Source organism: Podarcis vaucheri (genome assembly GCF_965113315.1).
Source record: "Podarcis vaucheri genome assembly, chromosome: 7".
Lineage (NCBI taxonomy): Eukaryota > Metazoa > Chordata > Lepidosauria > Squamata > Lacertidae > Podarcis > Podarcis vaucheri.
In genome coordinates, this window is record NC_138765.1 from 91,045,877 (window position 1) to 91,069,481 (window position 23,605).

Below are 23,605 nucleotides of genomic sequence, written 5' to 3' on the forward strand. Positions count from 1 at the left end.
CATGGTGTCATTTAAATCTGGCACCTACCACATAGCAGGACAGAGAAAATGTGTATTTTTTAGGATGGCGTAAACAACAAAATGCTTCTAGTTCAGCCTTGCCCAATATGATGCCCTCCAAATGTTTTGGACTCCAACTCCCATGAGTCCCAGCTAGCCTACCTTGAGCTGACTGGGGCTGATGGGAATTGGGGACCAAAACATTTGGAGGGCATCCTATTGGGCAATGACCCAGTCCACAACAGAAAGAAGTGCAGAGAGGAGAAACTTGAACTCCAAAGTGTGCGAAAACTAAGAGGGTTTTGTTACAACTTAACAGGACAGGATCTTTCCTTTGGAGCAATCTTAAACTTTAAGACTCTGTAGAATAACTGAAACAGCTTGAACAAATATCCCTGCCTATCCTGAAGAAGGAAGCTGTGCCCCTAAAGCGGTGAACTATAATAATTCCTTTTGGTGGGCACTTATGTATGAAAATATGCTTGTCCTTTTTGCATACGTGCTGGTTTCTATGCCTTCCTCCTTCAGTCAGTCCCACCCTCTGTTGCTTTTAGGAGAAATTACACTGGAAGCAGTAATCACAGATTTCCCACGTAATGACCAGTTAGTTCTCAGATGCATGAATATGACAAAGACATCTTTCTCTGTGAAAGCTGCTGCCATGATTGATCTGTTAGTCTTTAAGGCGCTGCAGGATTCTTTGTCATTAAGGAGGGGGTCCCATCAGTCAGCCTACGTAAGGCTAAACAAAATACGATGTGGCAAATCCACAGTCAGGAGCCCCAACAGTCCCCACCACTTCCACATGCAAAACAACAAGTTTGCCTCCAGACTATTTTGCAAGTGCAATTCAACAGAACTTTAAGTGGTGGCTAAATGTACAGAAGAGTGTGGGATGGACAAATGATTAACCATAAGGCAAGCTAAAGATGGAGGAGAAATTTAATTCAGTTTGTACTTAAAGGCAAACATCTAATTCATACTTTCTGAAACAATAACTTCTCTGAATTTCGCAGTGCAGTTCTCCAGCCAAGTAATATGTTCAAAAGGGCATATTGGGGGGGGGGGGGTTGCATAAAAATGCATGTATCTGTGAAAACAACTGTCAGGGGTTCAGGCGCAGAGGCACATGGGAGGCAGGAGAGGGAGGACCATTGGACAGACTCCGAGGACAGCGAGGAGGAGGAGGACTGTGGGCCAAGGGACTCCATGAGCTTTTCCAGCGAATCAGGGGATTCCCAGGAGGGGGAGCCTGTAGCCAGGGGGAGAGGAGCCCCAGGGGGGACTCATCAGGGGGAAAGAGCCAACAGGGAATCCCGAAGCAGCAGCTGGAGATCAAAGCCGGCTTCCCCTCCAGAGCGTAGCAAAGGGGGGCGGAAGTTCCAGTGTGTCAGGAGAAGCAGCTCCGTTGGCTGGAAAGGAGGAGGGGTCAGAACAAGCCACTCTCCCGGAAGGGGAGGGGAGCAGTGAGAGGAGTGACGTTACCTTCAGGAGAAGGGTTGGAAACTGGGCGCGCGCGCCAAGTTCAAATGTGCAAGCACGCGGGGAAACGGAGAGCCCGGGGGAGGAGCCAGGTCCCAAAGCCCGCAGGAGGGAGGGAGAGCCGTCGGGAGATTCAGCGTCAGAAAAATCTAGGAGGGGCGGAACTCCAGCGGGCAGAAAGACCCTGCGGAAAAGGAAAGACAGGAGGAGGTGGAGCAAAGCCAGCATCTTAAGCTGGTGTGTGGGGGGGGACCGACTCAGAAGGGACTTCTACGGTCTAAGCTAACAGACGTACGGCTGCGCGCCGCTACTGTGGAACAACTAATGGACTTCAATAAAGACCTTTGTATATAAAGAGAAACTGGCATTGGTCCTTTGTGAGCTGGGACCTGAGGCAGCCGTGACAACATACAAAAATACATTATATTAGGGAAATTTGCATTGCAAGCATACACATATTAGGCAAAATCGCATTGCAAAAAAGTGTATATTAAGCAAAACTGCATGAATTTTCATGACAACTAAGAAAAAGATCACATACTGATGTGCAAATGTGGAGAACTGAACTTAACATTGGAAAGATGAGAAACTGACATATTCACTCATCCCGACCACAAGCAAATCAACATGAATGCTCTTTGTCATATGACCTTTCTGCAAACATTTCAGAACAAATGGTCAATAAAGATTCAGCATAGTTTCACCTGGGACCTTCTTCATGCAAATCATGCTCTATTTTATTTGTTTCTTTGTTTAATTTGTATAGCACCCTTCATCTGACGATCACAGGGCAGTTTACAATATAAAACCACAAAAATATATAGCATAGTATCAAACAAAAACACCCCCTCCCCACAGTTTGAAATGCCATAGAGAAGAGGAATGTTTTTGCTTGGCTCCTAAAGATATGTAACGAGGGCAGCAGGGAACCTCCCTGGGCAGAGCATTCTCCAAGCGAGGAGCCACCACAGAAAAGGCCTGCTCTTGTATTTCTACCCTCTGGGCCTCTCATGGAGGAGGCACATGAAGAAGGGTCTCAGCCTTTCCCCATCAAGTGACTTGATGAATGCAAAGAAAATGATCAAAGCCACATTCTTGTATAACTATCCTGGTGAACTTAAGATACTCCCAGACAGTGCAACGCAACTAGGTTTGTGTGAGCACACATTGTTTTTCTCAAAGAACAAATTCTGCATGAATTTCAGCTACTGGCACCACAAACACACACCACTGCCTACAAATAACAAAACAAAATGAAACTCTATCCCACTTGACAGATTGAAAATGGACTGTGGCCAATTTCATTACCAAGTCGAAAAGTCAGCATGCCTGTTGTATATCTTGACATTCTCATTCTGCCAAGGTTCTGACTTCCACAAAGACATTGGGAAGTTTCCTGTGAATACAGCCAGCTCTCTGCCTCCTTTCTAGTTGTCCCTTCGCCCTCTGGGTTGAGTTTTGAAGTCGCAGAAGCATTTGTACCCCATCTGTGTTTTCTACTGGGGCACATGCAGCCTGGCTTTGAAACGTGTGTCATGGAGCATGCTTGCTCCTGCTCTCCCAAGGAAGCAAAGAAGCAGCGATGGCTTTAAAAGAGGATTGGACAAATTCATGAAGGCTATCAGCGGCTACTGGTGGGTATATCCTGAGGGATATATTTTACCTCCACAGTTGGAGGCTATAAGGCTTCTGAATGCCAGTTGCTGAAAACTGCAGGAGGGAAAAGTGCTGTTGCACTCATATCCTGCTTGTGGCATCTGGTTGGCCACTGAGAATGGGATATTGAACTAGGTGGGCCACTAGACTGATCCAGCAGACCCTTCTTAAGTTCTTAAAACTTGATTTATATGGAATGTGGACCACCTGGAAAGCCCTTACCGATGTAGATATCCCACACAGGCCCATTCACGTTCAAATGCACTTTCCACGTGCACAGACTGGTTCACTGGTTCACATGGAATGTCACGCTGCCAGTAGTGCCCCTTCCTGGGTCACTGAATAAGCCATAGGTCCCAAGTGCAAGTACTGTAAAGCTTCACTGGTCCCGCTGGGCCTTATGGGGCTAAGAGCTTACCCCTCCGTGTCTCGTTTCAGCTTTGCAAGAAGACAAAACAAACAGCCTAACCCTGGGGGTTTTCTGTAGCAAGGGGTCAAGGTTTGCATGGGTCAGAAATGAGGTCTGATGCAAATCTTTCCTGAAAGATGCCAAGTTGTGAGTTGAGCTCTTATTTCAACCCTTTAAAAGTCTCTCTCTCTCCTCCTCCCACCCCCTGCTATAGGGAGTTCAGCTGACCGTAGAGCAGTTTACAGTCCCGAAACAGCAAATCCTCAGTGACCTGAACAGTAAGTTGCCATTGCTGTGTATGTTTATGTTTATGTTTGCCTCAGGGCCATGTCACACATTGCTTTTTCACGTGTATGTCTCATATATATATATATATATATATATATATATATATATATATGCAGGTTTTGGTGTCTTCGGGTGTCTTCCCGTGACACCCGAAGACACCAAAACCTGCATTCCTGTACCCGTGAAAATCTACGAAAGCATATATATATATATATATATATATATATATATATATATATATATATTTCAAGACATGTGTGAATGCAACAGGCTATTACAGTGGTACCTCGGGTTACATACGCTTCAGGTTACAGACGCTTCAGGTTACACACTCTGCTAACCCAGAAATAGTGCTCCAGGTTAAGAACTTTGCTTCAGGATAAGAACAGAAATTGGGCTCCGACGTCGCAGTGGCAGCAGGAGGCCCCATTAGCTAAAGTGGTGCTTTAGGTTAAGAACAGTTTCAGGTTAAGTACAGACCTCCGGAACGGATTAAGTACTTAACCCGGGGTACCACTGTATATGCAAATGTCTGCAGAAGTGCCCTCATCAGGCACTCAGGAATGGGTCCGGCTCCTGCTTGAGTGTCCTCTCAGACCAAACATTTAATGTGAGTGGGGTTTGATGTTCTGTTGGTTTGGCACAAGCAGTAAGAGAAGATGGAGAAAAGGCTTCCATGGGTGCTATTGAAAACTTTCTTCTGAATGCAGAGAGCAGCTTGGGGGTGGGGGAAATGTGTCAATGTCCGGAGAGTTTAAAATGTATAAACCAGTCTTCATTAAAGAATGGATTTCAGAGCAGTATATAAAACTGCATTACATAAATTTATTATCTGTATTTGTGTATTACCCAGTAACTGATATTCTGGGATTAGCTAACAATGAAATTTAAAACGACAAATATTAAAACAAGAGAACTATCAAAGCAGAATAAAGCAATCACAGTGTGAATTAGAATAAGTAAAGCCAACAAGAGCATAACAGCTGTACAGCATAAGAAGACATCTTCCAGGCTAGGCTGAAGAGGTGGGAATTGCCCCACACTTGACAGGTGGTGCTTTTGTGTTTTTCAGATGTCAGCTGGACGATTGGCACCACCATCCACCTCCTGCTTAAGGGGAATGTCTATTCTGCCATGGATGCTTTGAAGGCCAGAGTGCAAGGTAAGATCAAGACTTGTCTCAAGCTATTATGTTTTAACTCTCGTAGGCCATGACACTGTGGCAGCTTTCTGCAACCGGGTGCCCTTGATGTGGCATGGACTACAATTCCCATTAGCTATGCTCCCTTCAGCTGTAGCATCATATGGCCTTGTTGGCTGGGGCTGATGGGAGTTGTAATCCAAGCCATTTGGAGGGCACCAGGTTGCGGAAGGCTGGTTGATGATGACACATCCTACATGGTTTACACCTTCAGTTTACCAAATGATACCTGCAGTTCATGCATGATGAAAGCACAGAGTCACCCCTAAAAGGCTTGTGTTACAGGTGCCTGTCCCAAAGTGCAACTAAATGAAATAACATAATTCTGTTTGGACAAATATAGTGATCTGTTGTAAAGGGGTTGCCTTTAAAGATGGTCAGGAAACTTCAGCTAGTTTCAAGTCGTGGCCAGCAGAGTCCTGGTGGGTATACAGTGCTCAGCTTCAAGAATGGCTGTATTATAGAAGCTGCACCGGCTTCCAGTGTGTTTCTAGTCCCAGTTTAGAGCGGTGGTGTAAACCTTTAAAGCCCTAAAGGGTTTGGGATGACTACCTGCACCCGCACCATCCTGCACACATACCAAGATGTTGTAGAAACATAAGCAGATCCTGCTGGGTCTGGCCAGTGACCCATCTAGCGCAGCATCCTGTTCTCACAGTGGCCACACAGATGCCCAGAGATGCAAGCAAGCGAGACCTGAGTGCAGCCTCAGGGCCCTCCCCTCCTGGTATTCAGAGGCAGACTGCCTCTGAGGGTGAAGATGGAGCATCTGAACTGGACGCCCTCCTGGTGTGTCCACCTCCTGGGTCTAGGAGGGCACCTCTGGAACTGCCTCCCCACAGAGCTGTGGGGAGTGCCATTCAGAGGGCCTGACAGACTCTTTGTTTTCATTGGCTGTCCCTAAATAATGTTTTGTCCCATTCACTGGATGGAGATTACAGTATTAGTCTGTTATATAGTTCTGAGCCTGCTTCTGTTTTCATGAATCTGCTTTATTCCTGTTTTGAGCAATATTGACACAAACACACTTGTAGTTCTTATTGCCATAAGCCACTCTGGATGGACTTACCCTGGAAAAATAGCATATTTATATGCTATTTATTTTTGAAAATAAGATAAACCAAGAGCGGAATTCACAACCTGTTGTGCGCTAGGGTTGCCATCCATCCTGTATAACACAGGATTGTCTCTTATTTCAATGTAAAATTCCTGTATTGATTCAATACAGGACACAGTTTGTCTTGTATTCCCCGTTTCCACTCTGCTGCTGCACTCACGCTCTCTCCCTTTTCTCACTTCTTTCTTTTCCTTTTCCCTCCTCACTCCCTCTCCTCATCTCGCCCCCAAGGAGGAGCAAACCAGGGCAAGGCTTTCATGCTGCTGCTTCCAGTTCCCTGCAGCTTGGGCTGGGTGAAGGCAGCCATCTGCAGAGCTGCACCCTGGGAGCCCTGGGCCCCTTCGCTCAGAGAGAAGCAGGCTCTGGGTCTCTAGAAATAAGCGGTTTTGTGCAGGTGTAGCCCAGAAACCCCGTTCCGAACATTGTTATCCGCATGACATGGGGGGGGGGGGAAGAGTAGCTCCCCATATGGCTTGCCATCCCCCCTGTTCCCTAATATTTTTTTCTGTCCTTCAGAATTTAATGTGTGGAACAAAGCTCATCCCCCCATCAGAATATGCTCATTTATTTTTTGCTCTGGCCTGCATGTATTGCTGTCCAGTACCATACATTACTGCATGTATGTGAAAGGGTGTGTGAAAGGTCACGTGTTTCAGCACCAGGTGGGAAAAGAATCTGCCCCCAACCTCCCGCTGCCTGCCTGCCGCCATCCTGTCCTGTATTTTGCCAGAACAAAGGCGGCAGCCCTAATGTGACCTTTCTCTTTAAGACCTACAGAACTCCCTGCACCATTTGCAGACTCTCAACAAGACTGTGCAGGCCCTGATCCAGCAACAAGATGAGCTGGAAGCAGCCCTGAAAGACAGGAAGCAAAGCCTCACTTCCCTCCTGGAGGATCCAGGCTGCATCTATTGCGCTGGTGCCCTGAGCCAAGCTCAGAGTTTGGAGCTGGGCGCTAACTACCGCAAAGTAAGTTCACCGAGAGGCTGGGCCCCTCCAGGATGGAGACTCTTGCTCCAGTACAAAGGTGCCTTTAAAAGGGCAACCTGTTCTCCTGTGCATTTCTGATGAGCAAAATAAACACAGTTGTGTCACTTCTTTTGGTGCACGAAAGCTTGTCCACTTCAGCAGGATTTGGTCCAGTAACAGATGTTCTGTTGCCTCTGCCGTATTTCTTTAGGTCATTTGTAGACTTGAATTCATGTCACATTTCCTTCAGCTGTGTTGAGAGTTCATGTTTCCTGTCCAGAAGTGTGCTTTCTTCTTCTAGGATGGCAGTTGTCAAGGCTAATGAAGCACAAGCTTCCACGCCCAGCTTGGCCATCAGCCCCACACTTCACACTCATTTCAGTAGCTGATGGTGCACAGAACTGTGGGTTTCAGGGTCAACGTTTTGGCACAGGGGAGATCTGTAATTGGATCTCCCAAGTCTTTTTTGAAAAAGGGGGAATGCATGCAGCCCTCCAATGTGGATTGAGGCAATGTAGTGACCTGTATGGTAATTCCCCCCCCCCATGATGGAAATAGCAGCTCCATATGTGTGTGCAAAAGGGTAGTGACTTCCTGTCAATGCTGCTACCAGGGCCGGCTCAAGACATTTTGCTGCCTAAGGCCAAGGGCAAGATGGCAGCCTCAAGCCCCAAGGCATGGACAGAAGCCAGTTGGACTGGTAGTTGACTCTTACTCCAATACAGGTGAAAGGACAGCGTCTTCCACTGCATTTGAGGGCAGAAGGCTACTGTAAGGGGTACAGGGCAAGCCACACGGCACTCACAGCTCCGCACTTCAGCATCTGCCACTGGAGGCAGCTGCCTCACACTTCCTCATCACAGCCAGCCCTGGCTGCTACCCAGTCTGATTTTAATGGGGATCTGCTGCTGCATTTATCCCTTTAAAAACACACAAAATATCTGATCATAGACCTGCCACCATCTTCTCCAGTTGCACCCTTGTTTTCTACACAATGGCTGTGGCCCTCCAGATGTTGTTGGCCAACTCCCATCAGCCCCAGGTAGCATGGCCAAAGATGACGGATTTGTGGGAGTTGAGATCCAGCAACACCTGGAGGGCCACAAGTTCTCTACTCCTCCTCTAGGTCACAGACTTCCCCAACCTGGTGCAGGAGATTCTGGGGAGGTGGAAATGGGAAGAGGGATGCCTCTTACCAGTTGAGGAGGCTTCAGGAACCTGGTGTCCTCCAGGTCTTTTGGTCTACAATGAAGTGCTGGCTGGAGCTGATGGAGTTGTAGTTCAAAGCATCTGGACGGCACCAGCTTATGGTTATAACTGTAGATAAAGCTCTGAATTTTCCATGGGCAGGGGGAATACAACTAATGACTATATTAATTGAAATGCACAGAATTTTCACTTTCTTCTCCACTTCCAAGCCCTTGTCTTTTATCTGTGGCTTGTTCCCTCAGGTACCTTCAGTAGAAAAAGTTTTGAAGACCTTGCATGGGCTTCCCAAGGCTAATTTCTCTGAAATGATTCACCGGGTAAGTAGTTAAAGAATCTTGGAGCAAGAAGAATCTTGGAGCAAAATTCACACTTGGCCCAATGTGTTACGACATTTCGGTTTCTGTGCTTCTAGGCCAATAGCAGCTTCAACTCTATCCCGGGACTAGCTCAGGTGAAGATGGCGGACGTTGTTCAAGGTGAGTTAAGCCCTTCCATGCTCATGCTGAAGGCGAAGGGCTGTAGCTCAGTGGTAGGGCATCTGCTTTGCATGCAGAAGGTTCCATATTCAGTCCCTGGCACCTCCAGCTAGGGCTGGGGAAGACTCCTTCCTTGAAGCGCTGGAGAGCCGCTTGAAGCACTGGAGTGCTGCCAGCCAGAGTGGGCAATGCTGAGCTGGATGGACCCAGCAGGGGGCAGCTTCCTATGTTTCCCATGCTAGGTTGGAGGCTGTAATTCCACTGTATGGTGTAGATTCATCTAGCCAGGGCTTAATTTGAACTGGGGGCATTGGGGTGTGGTGCCAGGCTTGCTTTTCATGCCTGTGCCCAGCCCAGGAATGTGTGATGAGAAACCACAAACCTCGCTTGGCTCCTCCACATTGATGTTCCGCACTTGCCTTGCAGAGCTCAAGGAGGAAATAGAGAAGGCTGCCCAAAAGTTGCAGTCCATCACAGACGACTTTCCGATCTCAGATCACACCCGTCCCATGAATGATGCTCTGGTGAAGGCTGAGAACAAGAGCCGGCCCTATTTTTTGGAGGCAAAACGTTACGAGACATACAGGTAAAATGGAGCTCTGTGCTTTGCACACAGGAGGAACAGCATTCTCCTATGCATCCCTTTTCCCCATCCTCATGCCAATCTGGTGTTTCCTGCTTGGCAGGGGGTTGGACTCGATGGCCCTTGTGGTCTATTCCAACTCTAGGATTCTCTGCTTCTCATTCTATCCCTCCCGTCTGCTCATCAAGTCCAGCCATTATGCTGTAGTGGTTAGAGTGCTAGACCAGGACCAAGGAGACTCAGGTTCAAACCTCTGCTCAGGCACAAACCTTGGGATGGCCACTGTCTCTCAGCTGAACTACCTCACAGGGGTGTTGTAAGGATAAAATGGAGAGGGAGAACCTATTTATGCCACCCATCTTGAGCTCTTTTGGAGGAAAAGTGGGAGATAAAAGTAATAATAAAGATAATTTTAACAATCTGTTGGTCAGTTAATTGCTCACAAAAATACTTTAAAAATCATAATGACAATACTTAGCCTGCATAGAGTGCTTAAGAACATTTAAAGCACTTCAGTTACATTTACGTATGTAAGTATGTATGTATGTATGTATGTATGTATGTATGTATGTAAAGCTCTACGATGCCTTTCTGCCAAAACATGGCTTCCACAAATCATAAAAAACAATCAATAAAATATAGTAATACACAAAGGAGATTTTAAAACACACATACAGTTCAAAGCAGAAGTGCAAGTGACCAGGAGAAGCTGTTTAAAACAGCAGTGCAATTAACTAGTCACAAGGGCCAATACAAACCAACAGCGACAGAATAAAAAACTCAACCTAAGCAGCAATCAAAGGCTTATCACTGAAGGCTTGGGGAAACAGGTCAGACTCAGAAGAGATGCTTCATCAGTGGATCCTGTTCCGTGACTGAGCCACATCTCCTATAGCAGGGCTGGGGAAACTGCGGCTCGCCAGGTGCTGCTGGACTGCATCTCCCATCATCCCTCTCCGTTGGCCATGCTGCTTGGAGCTGATGGGAGTTGAAGGCCAACAACATCTGGAAGGCCAGGAGGAGGAGGAGGAGGAGGATTTTCATTTAGGAACTGCTTCTATGCCATAATGGCTTCTAAGCAGTTTACAAAAATAAAACCAATACTGTAAACAATTAAAATGCACAATCTCAAATAAATGGGCATTCAGATGTCCTTAATAAAACATATAATATTAAAAATAACACAAACTATTAAAAAGCATAACAGAGCTTCTAAGAAACTATCTGTAACAATAAAATCAGAAGTTCATTTATGGAGAGCCCCTTACTTACTTACAAGCCACCCAGTAGAATCCAGGTCTGTGGGCAATAGGATGTACAGTGGAATTTTGTTTGCTTATCTCCTCCAAGCCTCACTGATGTGTCCCCACCCCACTTTTCTGTCCTCAGGTGGCTTGCAGGTATCATTGCCTGCACCGTCATCTTGCTGATTGTCTTCTGCAACTTCCTGGGGCTTTCCTTTGGCACATATGGGCTGGTCTTGCGAGAGGATCCCAGTGACTATGAGAGGAGGGGAGAAGCTGGAGCCAGATTACTCTTAATGTAAGACACGTCTGAGTCCTGAGTCCTGGGCATGTCTGAGTCCAGCACAGAGGGTTGATTCCAAACTATGTTCCAGGGTGACATGGGATCCTTCAGGAGGAAGGGTGGGATATAAATTCAATAAATAAGAAAAATAAAAGATTAGTGTTCAGCAACGGTACAAGAGAGTGTTCTTGTGGTGGGGAGGAGGGAGGGAGGGTGGTCAGTCAGAACTCAGTCGCCAGTACGGCCATCCACAAGTGCTTGCCTTGACCTTCAGGGGATCTAGTGTGAGGGTGCTCTGAAAATGGTCAGTGTTTGAAAAAATACGTCTATGAGGAGAAATTTGCACTCAAATGCCGGTGGATGTTCATGTGATTTTTAATTTTTTTTAAAATTGCAACCTGATTCAGAGATGTGGAGAACTTTTCTTAATAGGAGGGGGAGTGTTGATACCTGCAGGACTTTCTCCCTGTCTTTCCTGTTACAGCGGTGTCGTCTTCAGCTTCCTCTTCTCCTGGCTACTGATTCTCTTGGTCTTCGGCACCTTCCTGCTTGGGGGAAATGTCCAGACCTTGGTGTGCAAGCACTGGGCCAATCAGGAGATCTACAAGGTGAGTTTGTGCGCATGGAAAAGCAGACAGTCGGCCCAAGAGTTGCAGGGAAAACATGCCACTGTTATACGGTGGTTCCGCTCCTTCCTCCTGGGCCATGTTCAGAAAGTGGTGTTGGGGGATGGGTGCTCAGACCCCTGGGCTCTCACTTGTGGGGTGCCTCAGGGTTCTGACCTCTCACCCATGTTTTTAACATCTACATGAAGCTGCTGGGAGAGATCATCAGGGGGTTTGGGCTGGGTGTTCATCAGTATGCAGATAATACCCAGCTCTACCTCTCTTTTAAATCGGAACCAGTGAAGGTGGTGAAGGTCCTGTGTGAGTGCCTGGAGGCGGTTGGAGGATGGATGGTGGCTAACAGATTGAGGTTGAATCCTGACAAGACAGAAGTACTGTTTGGGGGGGGGACAGGGGGCGGGCTGGTGTGGAAGACTCCTTGGTCCTGAATGGGGTAACTGCCCCTGAAGGACCAGGTGTGCAGCCTGGGAGTCATTCTGGACTCACAGCTGTCCATGAAGGCGCAGGTCAATTCTGTATCCAGGGTAGCTGTCTACCAGCTCCACCTCGTACGCAGGATGAGACCCTCCCTGCCTGCAGACTGTCTTGCCCGAGTGGTGCATGCCCTGGTTATCTCCCACTTGGACTACTGCAATGCACTCTACGTGGGGCTACCTTTGAAGGTGACCCAGAAACTACAACTAATCCAGAATGCGGCAGCTAGACTGGTGGCTGGGAGTGGCTGCCGAGACCATATAACACCGGTCCTGAGAGACCTACATTGGCTCCCAGTACATTTCCGAGCACAATTCAAAGTGTTGGTGCTAACCTTTAAAGCCCTAAACGGCCTTGGTCCTGTGTACCTGAAGGAGCGTCTCCACCCCCATCATTCTGCCCAGACACTGAGGTCCAGTGCCGAGGGCCTTCTGGCAGTTTCCTCAATGCAAGAATTGAGGTTACAGGGAACCAGGCAGAGGGCCTTCTTGCTAGTGGCACCCGCCCTGTGGAACGTCAGATGTCAAGGAAACAACTATCTTACTTTTAAAAGACATTTGAAGGCAGACCTGTTTAGGGAATGTTTGAAGTTTTATTTTGTTTAATATTTTGTTGGGAGCCGCCCAGAGTGGCTGGGGAAACCCAGTCAGATGGGTAGGCTTTAAATAATAAATTATTATTATTAATTATTATTATTCTAGTCAGTTGGGTGGGGTTAATTTCATAGCCTATGTCGTGCTCCCATTGTTCTTTTATTGCTGTGTACGGAACATAGGAAGCTGCCAAAACCTGAGTCAGCCCATTGGTCCACCTCTTCCCCACTGTCTGCACTCACTGGGGGCTTATCCACACTTACCTTTCCTCTACTCTTTCCAGGCACACTCCATGCTTTAAAGATCGTCCTTTCCCCATGAAAGCTATTCTTTAAATTTCAATCAGAGCAAACAGCAATCCACAGAAATCCCAAATTGACGTTTGCTTTGAGTAATGCTAAAGAGTGGTTTTTTGTTGCGTAAAAAAATAAATAAATTGCTGTGGCCTGGAAAGAGTGTGGCAAGAGGCAGGTGTGGATAAGTCCTGGAAGTGGCTCAGCCCTTCCTGGAGAGGCCAGGCATTGAATCTGGAACCTTCCACCTGCAACGCAGACAGTGGCGTAGCGTGGGTTGTCAGCACCCGGTGCAAGGCAAGTAATTTGCGCCCCCTAACCCGTGGATTTGCGCCCCCTAACCCTAACCCCCAGATGTTGCGCCCGGTGCGGCCGGCCCCCCCTGCACCCCCCACGCTACGCCACTGAACGCAGATGCTTGTTTTTGATCAGGGAAGTGGCCTTGGCAGTTGGGTTGAACTTGCTCCCCTGTTGCAGCAATGCCCTCCCCTGAGGCTTGCAGATCAAGACTTGTGAATGTCAAAGAATAAAAATCTAACGAGGTCGATCTCCCCTGCCTGCTAATTCTCATTAGTAAAGAAACCAATGTGCTCTTGCACCACTTCCATTAATTCCAGGGGGGGGGTGTTGTAAAAGAACTTCCACAGAGATTTTAGCTCCTGTGCCCAATCGACCCAGTTCTCATTCTGCTTCTTTCAGTGTAGAAGTTTGGAACCTCAGGTCTGTGGGCCTATTTCCCTGGCCCTTGGAAGTCTCCTCAGGCCACACCATTTACTGCTCCCACTTTGCATTACTTGCTGGACTGGAATGTGTCTTTAAACTCTGGTGTTGTTTCTTGATTGTCTGGATGAAGGACAGAGAGGGGTGTTTTCCCACTGATGTAACAAAGCTGCAGAAGCTTCTGGGGGGCTGGATCAGGAGGGCAGGCAAGAAACTAGTTCCCCTGGCCAATGCCAGTTGTTGCCCAACCCACAATTGCCTGTTGATGCTTAACCTGCACTGTTGTATCCAGTTGCTCCCTGAAAGTGGCCCTCCTTCTGCATTAGTGAGGCTGGGAACCCCATTCACAGAAACTTGCCATCCTATCCATGCTTAGCTCAGGATTCCGGCCTTTGCTGAGCACAAAGTCCTGTGCAGCCGAGATTGGCCTTTCCTTTCCTCCTCCCTCCGGCTTTCTCTGTGTGTCACCCAGGAGAAGGTGCCTGCCACGCTGTGTAGAATGATCCAATTAAGCTATCTCTTGGCCCTCTTCATTCTTTCGCCCTCCGGCACAACGGGCACAAGGAGACCATGCCAATGAATTAATTAAATCTCATCAAATCACAATTAACACTTGATCTGCATCTAGAATGGAAGTGCCTGCCACTGCCTTTCAGCCAACTGCAGGAAGAGGGTGGAGGGAAAGAAGCAGGCCAGGGCTTCCTTTTGTACTTAGAACTCACAAAGTGGAGCAGAGATATCGGATTACTGTCAGCATGGCCAAAACTCTCCCAGGCAACCCTGCTCAGTAAATCCTTTGTACTGTACTTGGAAAAGTGTTACAGTAGTGGCTAAAAACAGCAAAGAGTCCTGTGGTATGAGAGACACTGTCATTTATACAGGCGTAGGAAACCTTCTTGAGCCCAAGAGCTGTATTCCATTCTGGGCAAGCTTTGGCAGCCCACGTCCAGTGACGGGCAGTGCCAGAGGCAAAAGCGGGCAGAGCAACAAATGGGCATGTTGCCTTTGCCCAGTAGGCCCCTCTCTCTCCTCCACCCAGGCAAGGAAGAGGCCTGATCAGTTCCAGGACACCTTTCAGCCAAGGCAAGAAAGGAGGGTGTGAAGAAGGACCGGAAAGGGTTGGGGAGAGTAGGAGCAGCCTGAGCAGAGTTCAAATGTCCAGGAGGGCTGCATTTGGTCCCCTGGCCTAAGGTTCCCGACCACCAATACATAGGTATTTAGTTCAAAAAAGTCACCTTTAAAGGTAGCTCCACGTAGAGCGCATTGCAGTAGTCCAAGTGGGAGATAACCAGAGCATGTACCACTCCGGGGAGACAATATGCAGGCAGGCAAGGTCTCAGCTGGCATACCCAATGGAGCTGGTAGACAGCTGCCCTGGACACAGAATCAAGATCAAATTCTTGCATATGTAGAACAGGTATTGTGTGGGACCTGTGGCAGTTCCAGTTCCACACATGCAAGCAGCCAAGTGGGCATATATGGGGTGAGGTGATCTCACAGGTAGATTGGCCCCAAGTTGTTAAGGGCTTTCTGTACTAATAGTAACACCTTGAATGTTGTCCAGTAGCAAACTGGCAACCATTGCAGCTCTCTGAGCACAGATATTATATGCTGAGAAGGCCTCACTCGTAGATAGAGATATTTGGCATAAGATTTTTGTGGACCAGATCTCACCTCATCAGTTACATACAGTTGGTGCACGAGGATGAAACTCTCAGGAGTTTGTGGGAAACTTTGTGGGCCGGAAACAGAGAAGATTCAGATTAGGTTCTGCTGTGGAAGGAGATGTGGCTACATATGGCTCCTGTCCCAAAGGCCAGAAGCGACGTCCAAGTCCTTTGGCAGCAGTGGGCCAGGCCAGTGGGCAGCAGGAGCTCAACCAGGCATGGTCTTCTCCAAATAGATGTTCTTGCAGTCAAGGGCTGGAAGAAGCAGGAGGACATACTGTTGTGGGCCTCTAGAACTAGCTGGAAAAGGGATTTCTAAGGCTCATCCCTGCCCTGGTCTGTTAGCGTTAATTGGCTCTAAATGATGTTTTGCTCCTCTTTCCATTCTCCAGTTCATCGACATGCCTGGCAACTTGCCTCCTTCCATGAATATCACTGAGCACCTTGGCCTGAAGAAGAGCCTCAAGATCACTTCTGCTTATCAGTGAGTGTACCTGCTGTCAGGCTACTCAGGGGGCATTTGAGTACACAGGACATTGGGGCTCTGTCCTTGCTTCCTACTGAGATGACTCTAGAGCAAGGCCATGAGCGTTGTTGATCCTAAGGAGCTAAAATTAAGGCTCCTTTGAGCAATACTAATCCACCTTCTGTTTTGTGATTTAGCAGGCAGGATTTGATTGTTTATTTAAGCATTTTCTGCTTTCCTTCTTGGAATGTTTGTGCATTGCTGAGTGGTTCCCTGTAAATAAGATTGCCACATCTCCAGATGTGACGTGATTTGGAGAATGGTACCCATGTTTTTGAAAAGCGATGTGAGCAACAGCTAAGAGTGCACATTGAGTGGGATGGAACTATCCAGCAAGCCAGCAATATTGTGGGATGCTGAAAGGAGAGGGAAGGCGGGAGGCCAGGTCAACCTGTTTCCACTCCTTATTTCAGGCAATGTAAGAATGGGGCTGGTCTCTGGGAAGTTCTGCAGCTGAAGGACAATTACACCCTTGACAAATATCTCCAAGTTTCCAAGGTAAGAAGGTTCCTCTGCTGAACTTACATCTCTTCTTCTCCCACTCAGTCACAGAAGCTTCATGTCATGACAAATCTTCAGGTGACTGTAGCAGCTCTCATTGCTGACGGCTGCTACAAGCACCCTCTTGGCTCCTCTCATAGCACTACTGCTGTCCACATGCCTGTTGGCTCATCCCGCCTTTTTTCTTTCTTTCTCCTTCCTCACTGCTGCTGCACAACAAATCCAGACACCACTAGAAGGCAAGTGGGTGAAATAGTGGGTGGCCCCAGTACTCAGGAATGTCTCCCATGTGAAATGGCTGTAAGATGGAGCCATAAAAAAACCTTAGTTGCACTCTGCCCTCAAATTATGTCACTAAAGTAAATTGTGCAGATTTACCCAGTTGACATGTGTTTGTTCCAAGCTGCATAATTGCAGTATTTGGGGAAATATGGATTTTTGTTGTTTGGCGTTAAACAAGCAAACAGGAAACCTCCCCATGTATTCATCCCATAGAACACCAGAGGTGTCAGATCTGGCTGTGATGAGTCATGCCTCTGTTTACATCTCAGTCAGGTTGCAGCAACAGGCTCCTCACGGGGCTGCCACTGAAGATCATTCAGGCATTTCAGCTGGTTCAGAAAGCTGCAGCCAGGATGTGAACTTGGGCAAGTTATAGGAAGCGCATGCCTGCTAAGTAGGGCTGGCTCTGCCATTAGGCAGAGTGACACAATTTCCTTTGGTGTCTGTTCCTCTTGAACCCCTGGCCATTCTCCTCTGTTGAACACTAGGCGGCTGTGTGCCACAAGAGTATGTCCATCTCATTTCCGTGCAGAATTTTAAAGGAAAATCCATTTGAGATGCATGCGGAAACACACAGTTGCAGTTATTTATCCAAAGTACTTATGAGTGGTCCAAGGGCTACAACGCTGTCTCCATTTGTATAAAATGTTTCGCCCCTTTTAAACTTTTAAAAGTAGTTAGTCCAGCCACCCACAGCCTGGAGCGCCAGCACACAGGGATTCTTGCTGCCATATACTTGGCACACAACTGCAGCCAGTGCCCCTGGGAGCAGCTTGATTGTGTTCCATCACTCAGGGGGGATTGTATAGGAAACAGCAGGGCTGCCCCCATGTTTCTTCTGTACAATTACTGAGTGCCATTTCTGCATTTAAATTAAAAATCTTATCTTATTTTTATATGGTTTTATTGTTAAGGTTATTTTGATTCTTCTTATTTATCATGCATTGTATTTTATTGTTTGTTACCACAGGCATAAAAATATATATCAAATACAAGGTTTAAATGTAATCAGTAAGCAAGCACTTTGTTTTGTTTGACCAAAAATGAACTTTGGGACTGCCCCCGCCCCCTCAGATAAGCCACTTCTTCTTGCATAATTTATTAATTTTGACCACAAAACCAAATTTTGGTTTAATCTTTGCATAATCTCTGAACGTAATTCAAGGTTCACTGAAACTACTCCCGTGAGATTTGGACTCAAATTAGATGTTATGAGGCGTCCTGTAATTCTTTCCTCCATTTAAAAAACAACCAAACCCTAATACTCAAAGCAGGCTCAGCAAGGTGCAAGTCTAAGCACAATAAGGAGAGGCTGCTTAACCCATTCCTCTTTAGTCCAAGATGCTTTCTCAGTTGGATAAACATTGGTTGTATTCAGTGCTAGTTACACTCAGAATAGACCCATTGAAAGTAATATACATGGCTAGCTATGGCCCATTAATATCAACGGGTCTACTCTGAGTAGAAGTTAGCAAGATGCAGTCCTTGGGGTTCCTGCATTTTTCTCCTCATGGGTAAAAATAGCAGCTTGGGAGGGTACTTCTGAGCTGGAAAATGACGGGAGGGAGAGGAGTAAGGCGCCTCTCCCTGCCTAGACTTTCCCCACTCAAACCTTTAGATTATTTAAGCCAGGCTTCCTCAACCTCGGCCCTCCAGATATTTTGAGACTACAATTCCCATCATCCCTGACCACTGGTCCTGCTAGGTAGGGATCGTGGGAGTTGTAGGCCAAAACCATCTGGAGGGCCGAGGTTGAGGAAGCCTGATCTAAGCTGTTTTGGGCTAAGAAAAGAAAATTGTAGGAAAGCAAATAGAATGGAGGGATGGGAGGCTGGAGCAGGCCAGCAATAATACAGTACAATTGCATCTTACATAAGGGTTATGTTCCAGGGATGGAGCATCTATGCAAAAACTGTATACTCGAGCCACACTCTTGGAACCACCCCCATGTGACTATCCTTATCTTTCCAGGGCTGTGCACCAAGCAGGTTCTTGCCCCCTTGCGTATCGGGCTTTGGGGTGCTCTCACAAGATCTTGTGGGGCTCCTGAGCTCCTGTGAGAGCATCACAGGCCTACTAAGCAAGGCAGAGAGCTTCAAAGCTCTTTCTATACCAGGGAAACTCTCCACCGTCCATGCTTTAATTTGTGCAATTTCAGCCAGCTGGCCTATAACCATGTAAGGTCAAAATCACACGAGTAAGTTGCAATTGTTCTGTACAAAAAAATGCAATATATAGGAAATAAAAGAAGTAAGAAAAATGAAATTAAAAATCATACAGCATCTAGCACAGCATGTTAGAATTTCTGCAACAGGCAGAAAAAAACGTTGAGCAGTCTGCCAAGACCCTCAGCAATTTTCAAGTGGTCCACGGTGGGGTAGAGTTTGAGAACTTCTAGCCTAGGATAATCCCCTCTGCTGCTTGCTGCCCTCACCTGGCCCTTGAAGGGCGTGCTTTGCTCCTTGGGCTACAGGAAGCTGTGGAGAGGTGGCAGGAGACTCAAGCAAGCACTCGTGGGTTGCAGTGGAGCCTACCTTGATTCTGCTCTTTGGGATTTTGGATTCACTTTTGGATTTAAGTCATGGTGCTCACTTACGCCACCTTCTCGCCTTTTGCTCCAGTACACTGCAGAGTTTCAGAAGCGCTTGGACAATTTCAATATCCGCTTTGAAGACATCGTCTTGTTAAATGCAGAAGGGAAGAAGGACCTGGAGACTTTCCGAGACAGCAGGATTGACCGGGTAGACTATGCAAACTTCAGAGCAGAGGTGAGAGGGAATGTATGGGAAGCAAAAGCCTTGTATGTCTCTTGTTTCTTCCATCAGTCGCTGAGAATATTATTTGGGGATGCTTTGAATACTTGAAAATAATACTATAGCAATGCTAAGTGTTACTCTTACTGCTATTCTTTTTTTCTAGATGCACAACCCTGTGGTGAGGACAAACATTCAAGATTTGGCAGTGGAACTTGAGAGACTTAGCAAGGTTCAGGTAGGTATCCTCAGCTGTACTGAGGCCTCATCTGCACTGTACCTTTAAAGCAATATTTCAACACTTTAAGCAGTTACGACTTCCCCCCAAGAATACCGGGAACTGTAGTTTGTTATGGGTGCAGAAAGATGAGAAGACTGGAGGGGAGGCCTGATAAAGATAGCAGTTTAAGTTTTTTACCCCACTTCCCCAAGCACTATCAATGTACCAACTAACCTTATAGACATTGAGAAACAAATAAAGAAACATGCAGCCTGGCAAGCGACAGGGTATCGTCTTCTATCCAGGAATGGGAGGAGAGCAAGCATCAGGTAATGGCCGCTAAACAAATAAAACTCCCAAAGAAATACGAAGCTATAACAAACTTTATCCTATCAGAAAGGACTGGCCAACTAGAAAAGTCTATGTCTATGTCAGGATTTACCATATTTTTTGCACCATAACACTCACTTTTTTCCTCCTAGAAAGTAAAGGGAAATGTCTGTGCATGTTATGGAGCGAATGCCTACGGGTGGCGGGGGGGATCTGCTGCAGTTGTGAGCAGAGGATCCATGGTTCCCCTTCCTTCCCTCCTCCATGGTTACAAAGCACGGATCCACATGGATCCTCAGGATTTTTGCATTGGGCTACTCCAAACTCACTGTCAGATCACATGTCTGTGGCCACAGCATGAACCACAAAAACCATATATCCACTATTTCGTTTAGAATATTTTCCCCCTTGTTTTCCTCCTCTAAAAACTATGTGCGTGTTATGGTCTAGTGCGTGTTATAGAGCGAAAAATACGATAACTATGGAGGGGAGGGGAGCTATAGCCCCAACTGAATCAAGTGGGGAACAGCTTACAGTGGCCATGAAAACAGCTGACAAAGCCTTTGATAAACAGGGCAATAAAATTAAGCAGCTTCCTTTGTATACAAGAGACGTTTAACTCACCTCAAGGTGCATGGTCTACTTGAATCAAATTTCCCACATGATACCAGGGGAAACATCAACCTGTTGGAGGCAATGTCAGGAAACTGGAACTAGCATACATACGACGTGGTTTTGAAATTTTTTAACCCATTTTGGGTTTGGGTATTTAAAGAGTTGAGTTTAATATACAAAATGGACCTGCAATCTCCCCCTCAAATTGCTTTACTTGGAATAACTCTACCAGTTTCTCATAAAGAACTTTTAACGTCCCTTCTTGTGGCAGCACGTATATAAATAGCCATGCAATGGCCCTCTGCCTTGAGCTTGAACATTGACGCATGCCACTCCAGAGCATGGGCAAGAGCCCTGGCTGAAAAGTTGATGTGCCAGAAGTGTGCGACCAAAGGGAATTCTAACCCTCACCTTTTCTGTATTGTGTGGCAACTGTTTTTGGGTTGTGTGTGTCAAGAAGATTGTGTTTATAACCCACCGGGATTTCATGGTAATATGTGGAAACATCTTTTGGAGTGAACCATAAGAATTTGATCTGATATTTCTAAGCAAGTTGCTTGATGTGTTGTGAGTTATAGAATCAATGAATCATAGAATTGTACAGTTGGAAGGGATCCCAAGGGTCATACAGTCAAACCCCCTGCAATGCAGAAATTTATATTTTATGTGTGATGTGGAAAATGAACATTTATTTTTTCTTTAAAAAAGGGGGTGCTGGAAGATGTTAGAAGGCGCTCCCCCATTCTGCTCACAGAGCTACCGTTCTCAGAGTGATTTAACCATTGTTCCCTCTTTGCAGGGAAATCTGGGAATTGTAGCTCTGTGAGGGGAATAAGGAGTCTCATCACAACTCTTAGCACCCTTAACAAACTACAGCTCCCAGGATTCTTTGGGGGGAAGCCATGACTGAAGTTGTGTCATAGTGCTTTGAATGTGTAATGTGGATAAGGCTTAGGTCGCAAGGGGAGGAGGAGACCCAATCAAGGGAGCTTTTTGCAAATTCCCAGCTTTGCCCTCTATCCAATCTGAACTATTGGTGTTCCCTGCAGAACGACAGAGCCCTGTTAGAACGACTCACTGAGGAAGCTCGGAAGCTCAAGGAAATTCGGAATACGAAGGTCCTCACAATGGAGGACCTTGTGGTAAGCACAACATGTCACAGAAGAGACCCCCACGCTGGGCTCCTGCTGTAGACGTCCTTGGTTTTCAGGCTTCAAGCTGAGGATGTGCTGAACCCCTGAACTGAATCTTTTTCAGCCTTCCTTGAAATTCCTCGACAGTTTACTTGATTACACTTCCGCTGCCACTGCCCCATGTTTGTTGCAAATTTAGCTTTAGCAAAGATTTGTAGCTTCTTCATTGTGGTTTTTATCATTGTCCGCCTAGTACAGGTGAGCGCTGGCTATTTTCATTACATTTATGTCCCACCTGTTTCTCCAGGGAGCTCAGGGTGGCACACCTGGTTCTCCTCCGCATTTCATCCGCACAACACCCTGGGAGGCAGGTTAGGCTGAGAGGCAGCGACTGGCCCCCAGGTCACCCTGTGAGCTTCATGGCGGAGTGAGGATTTGAACCCTGGTCTCCTAGGTTTTAGTCCAACACTCTAACCACCGCACCACACTGGCTATAGGTCAACAGCCTACCCTCCAACATTTATCTGATGCACATAGGGACATCCTATTCTACATCAGGAAGCTTCTCCCCTGTTTGATCTCACTTCACACATAGACATCCTATACAGGTCTACATTGGTCACCTTGAGCCAATTACAACCTCTCTGCTGAACCTACTTCAAAGGATTGTTGTAAAGAAAAAATGGGTGAGGGAAGGTATCATGTACAACACCTTCAACAGATAAAGGCAATGAGTTAAAATTTTAACTGTAGGGTGCCTTGAGTCCCTGTCAGGGAAAAGGCATACAGTGGTACCTTGGGTTACATACGCTTCAGGTTACATGTGCTTCAGGTTACAGACTCTGCTAACCCAGAAATAATTACCTCGGGTTAAGAACTTTGCTTCAGGATGAGAACAGAAATCGTGCTCCGGTGGCAGCAGGAGGCCCCATTAGCTAAAGTGGTGCTTCAGGTTAAGAACAGTTTCAGGTTAAGAACAGACCTTCAGAACGAATTAAGTTCTTAACCCGAGGTACCACTGTAATAATAATGAAAACTGTGAGACTGACCAGGAACATAAAGGTAAAGGTAAAGGTACCCCTGCCCGAACGGGCCAGTCTTGACAGACTCTGGGGTTTGTGCGCCCATCTCACATCTATAGGCCGGGGGCCAGCGCTGTCCGGAGACACTTCCGGGTCACGTGGCCAGCGTGACAAAGCTGCATCTGGCGAGCCAGCACAGCACACGGAACGCCGTCTACCTTCCCGCTGGTAAGCGGTACCTATTTATCTACTTGCACCCGAGGGTGCTTTCGAACTGCTAGGTTGGCAGGCGCTGGGACCGAGCAGCGGGAGCGCACCCCGCCGCGGGGATTCGAACTGCCGACCGGCAAGCCCTAGGCGCTGAGGCTTTAACCCACAGCGCCACCCGCGTCCCATGACCAGGAACATACCAGAGAGCAAAACCTCCTGAACTTAGTGGGACTTACTTCTGAGTAAAAAAGATTGCAGTGTAAGGCTGCACTGCACAGTCTTTACCCACCCAGTCACCTGGGTGTAAGCTCAATTGAATACAATGGGACTTACTTTTGAGTAGACAGTGTAAGGCTCCATTTACAATATAGGAATAAACATTCCACACATATCCTAAAAAATCGCTGGCTGCTGAAGCATTGCAATTGAAGAATCTAAAGTGGATTGGGTACATTTTCCTTCAAAATTATAGGAAGGGCTATGTTTGCCAGTGCCAAAATTTCCTTCATTTGGTGCAGGTATTTTATTTTCAGTATAAAGAAGAGTCCATTATTGCACCTACACCTACACACACACACACACACACACACACACACACACAAGTATGCAGCAAAGGCTCCTGTTTCCAAAAAGGACAGGGATGGGGATCCTGATCTCTCCACCACTTTTAATTGTTCTCCAAGATGTAGAGGGGAGGAAAAAGCAAAACTGGGACATTCTGGG

At 46.9% G+C, this 23,605-nt stretch overlaps 2 protein-coding genes and 1 long non-coding RNA gene across 3 annotated transcripts in view; 2 read left to right on the top strand and 1 right to left on the bottom strand.

Moving 5' to 3' along the window:
• The window catches only part of LOC309536552, a 208,973-nt gene extending 185,533 nt beyond the window's left edge, over positions 1 to 23,440 (bottom strand). The window contains exons 1-2 of the long non-coding RNA XR_014221611.1: positions 23,079 to 23,440; positions 22,515 to 22,694 (exon numbers count right to left, since the gene is read on the bottom strand). This is a non-coding gene — a long non-coding RNA (uncharacterized lncRNA). The remainder of the gene's footprint in view (positions 1 to 22,514; positions 22,695 to 23,078) is intronic.
• The window catches only part of NEURL3 (neuralized E3 ubiquitin protein ligase 3), a 215,137-nt gene that overhangs the window by 113,591 nt on the left and 77,941 nt on the right, over positions 1 to 23,605 (top strand). The gene's annotated exons all lie outside the window — the stretch shown is intronic.
• Positions 1 to 23,605, top strand: part of PROM2 (prominin 2) — a 56,561-nt gene that overhangs the window by 16,796 nt on the left and 16,160 nt on the right. Inside the window, exons 5-17 of the mRNA XM_082229969.1 lie at positions 3,762 to 3,825; positions 4,908 to 4,997; positions 6,923 to 7,122; positions 8,574 to 8,648; positions 8,744 to 8,807; positions 9,234 to 9,393; positions 10,780 to 10,932; positions 11,402 to 11,525; positions 15,683 to 15,774; positions 16,230 to 16,314; positions 19,221 to 19,367; positions 19,519 to 19,590; positions 21,567 to 21,659. Coding sequence (XP_082086095.1) covers positions 3,762 to 3,825; positions 4,908 to 4,997; positions 6,923 to 7,122; positions 8,574 to 8,648; positions 8,744 to 8,807; positions 9,234 to 9,393; positions 10,780 to 10,932; positions 11,402 to 11,525; positions 15,683 to 15,774; positions 16,230 to 16,314; positions 19,221 to 19,367; positions 19,519 to 19,590; positions 21,567 to 21,659 — 1,419 coding nt within the window. The remainder of the gene's footprint in view (positions 1 to 3,761; positions 3,826 to 4,907; positions 4,998 to 6,922; positions 7,123 to 8,573; positions 8,649 to 8,743; positions 8,808 to 9,233; positions 9,394 to 10,779; positions 10,933 to 11,401; positions 11,526 to 15,682; positions 15,775 to 16,229; positions 16,315 to 19,220; positions 19,368 to 19,518; positions 19,591 to 21,566; positions 21,660 to 23,605) is intronic.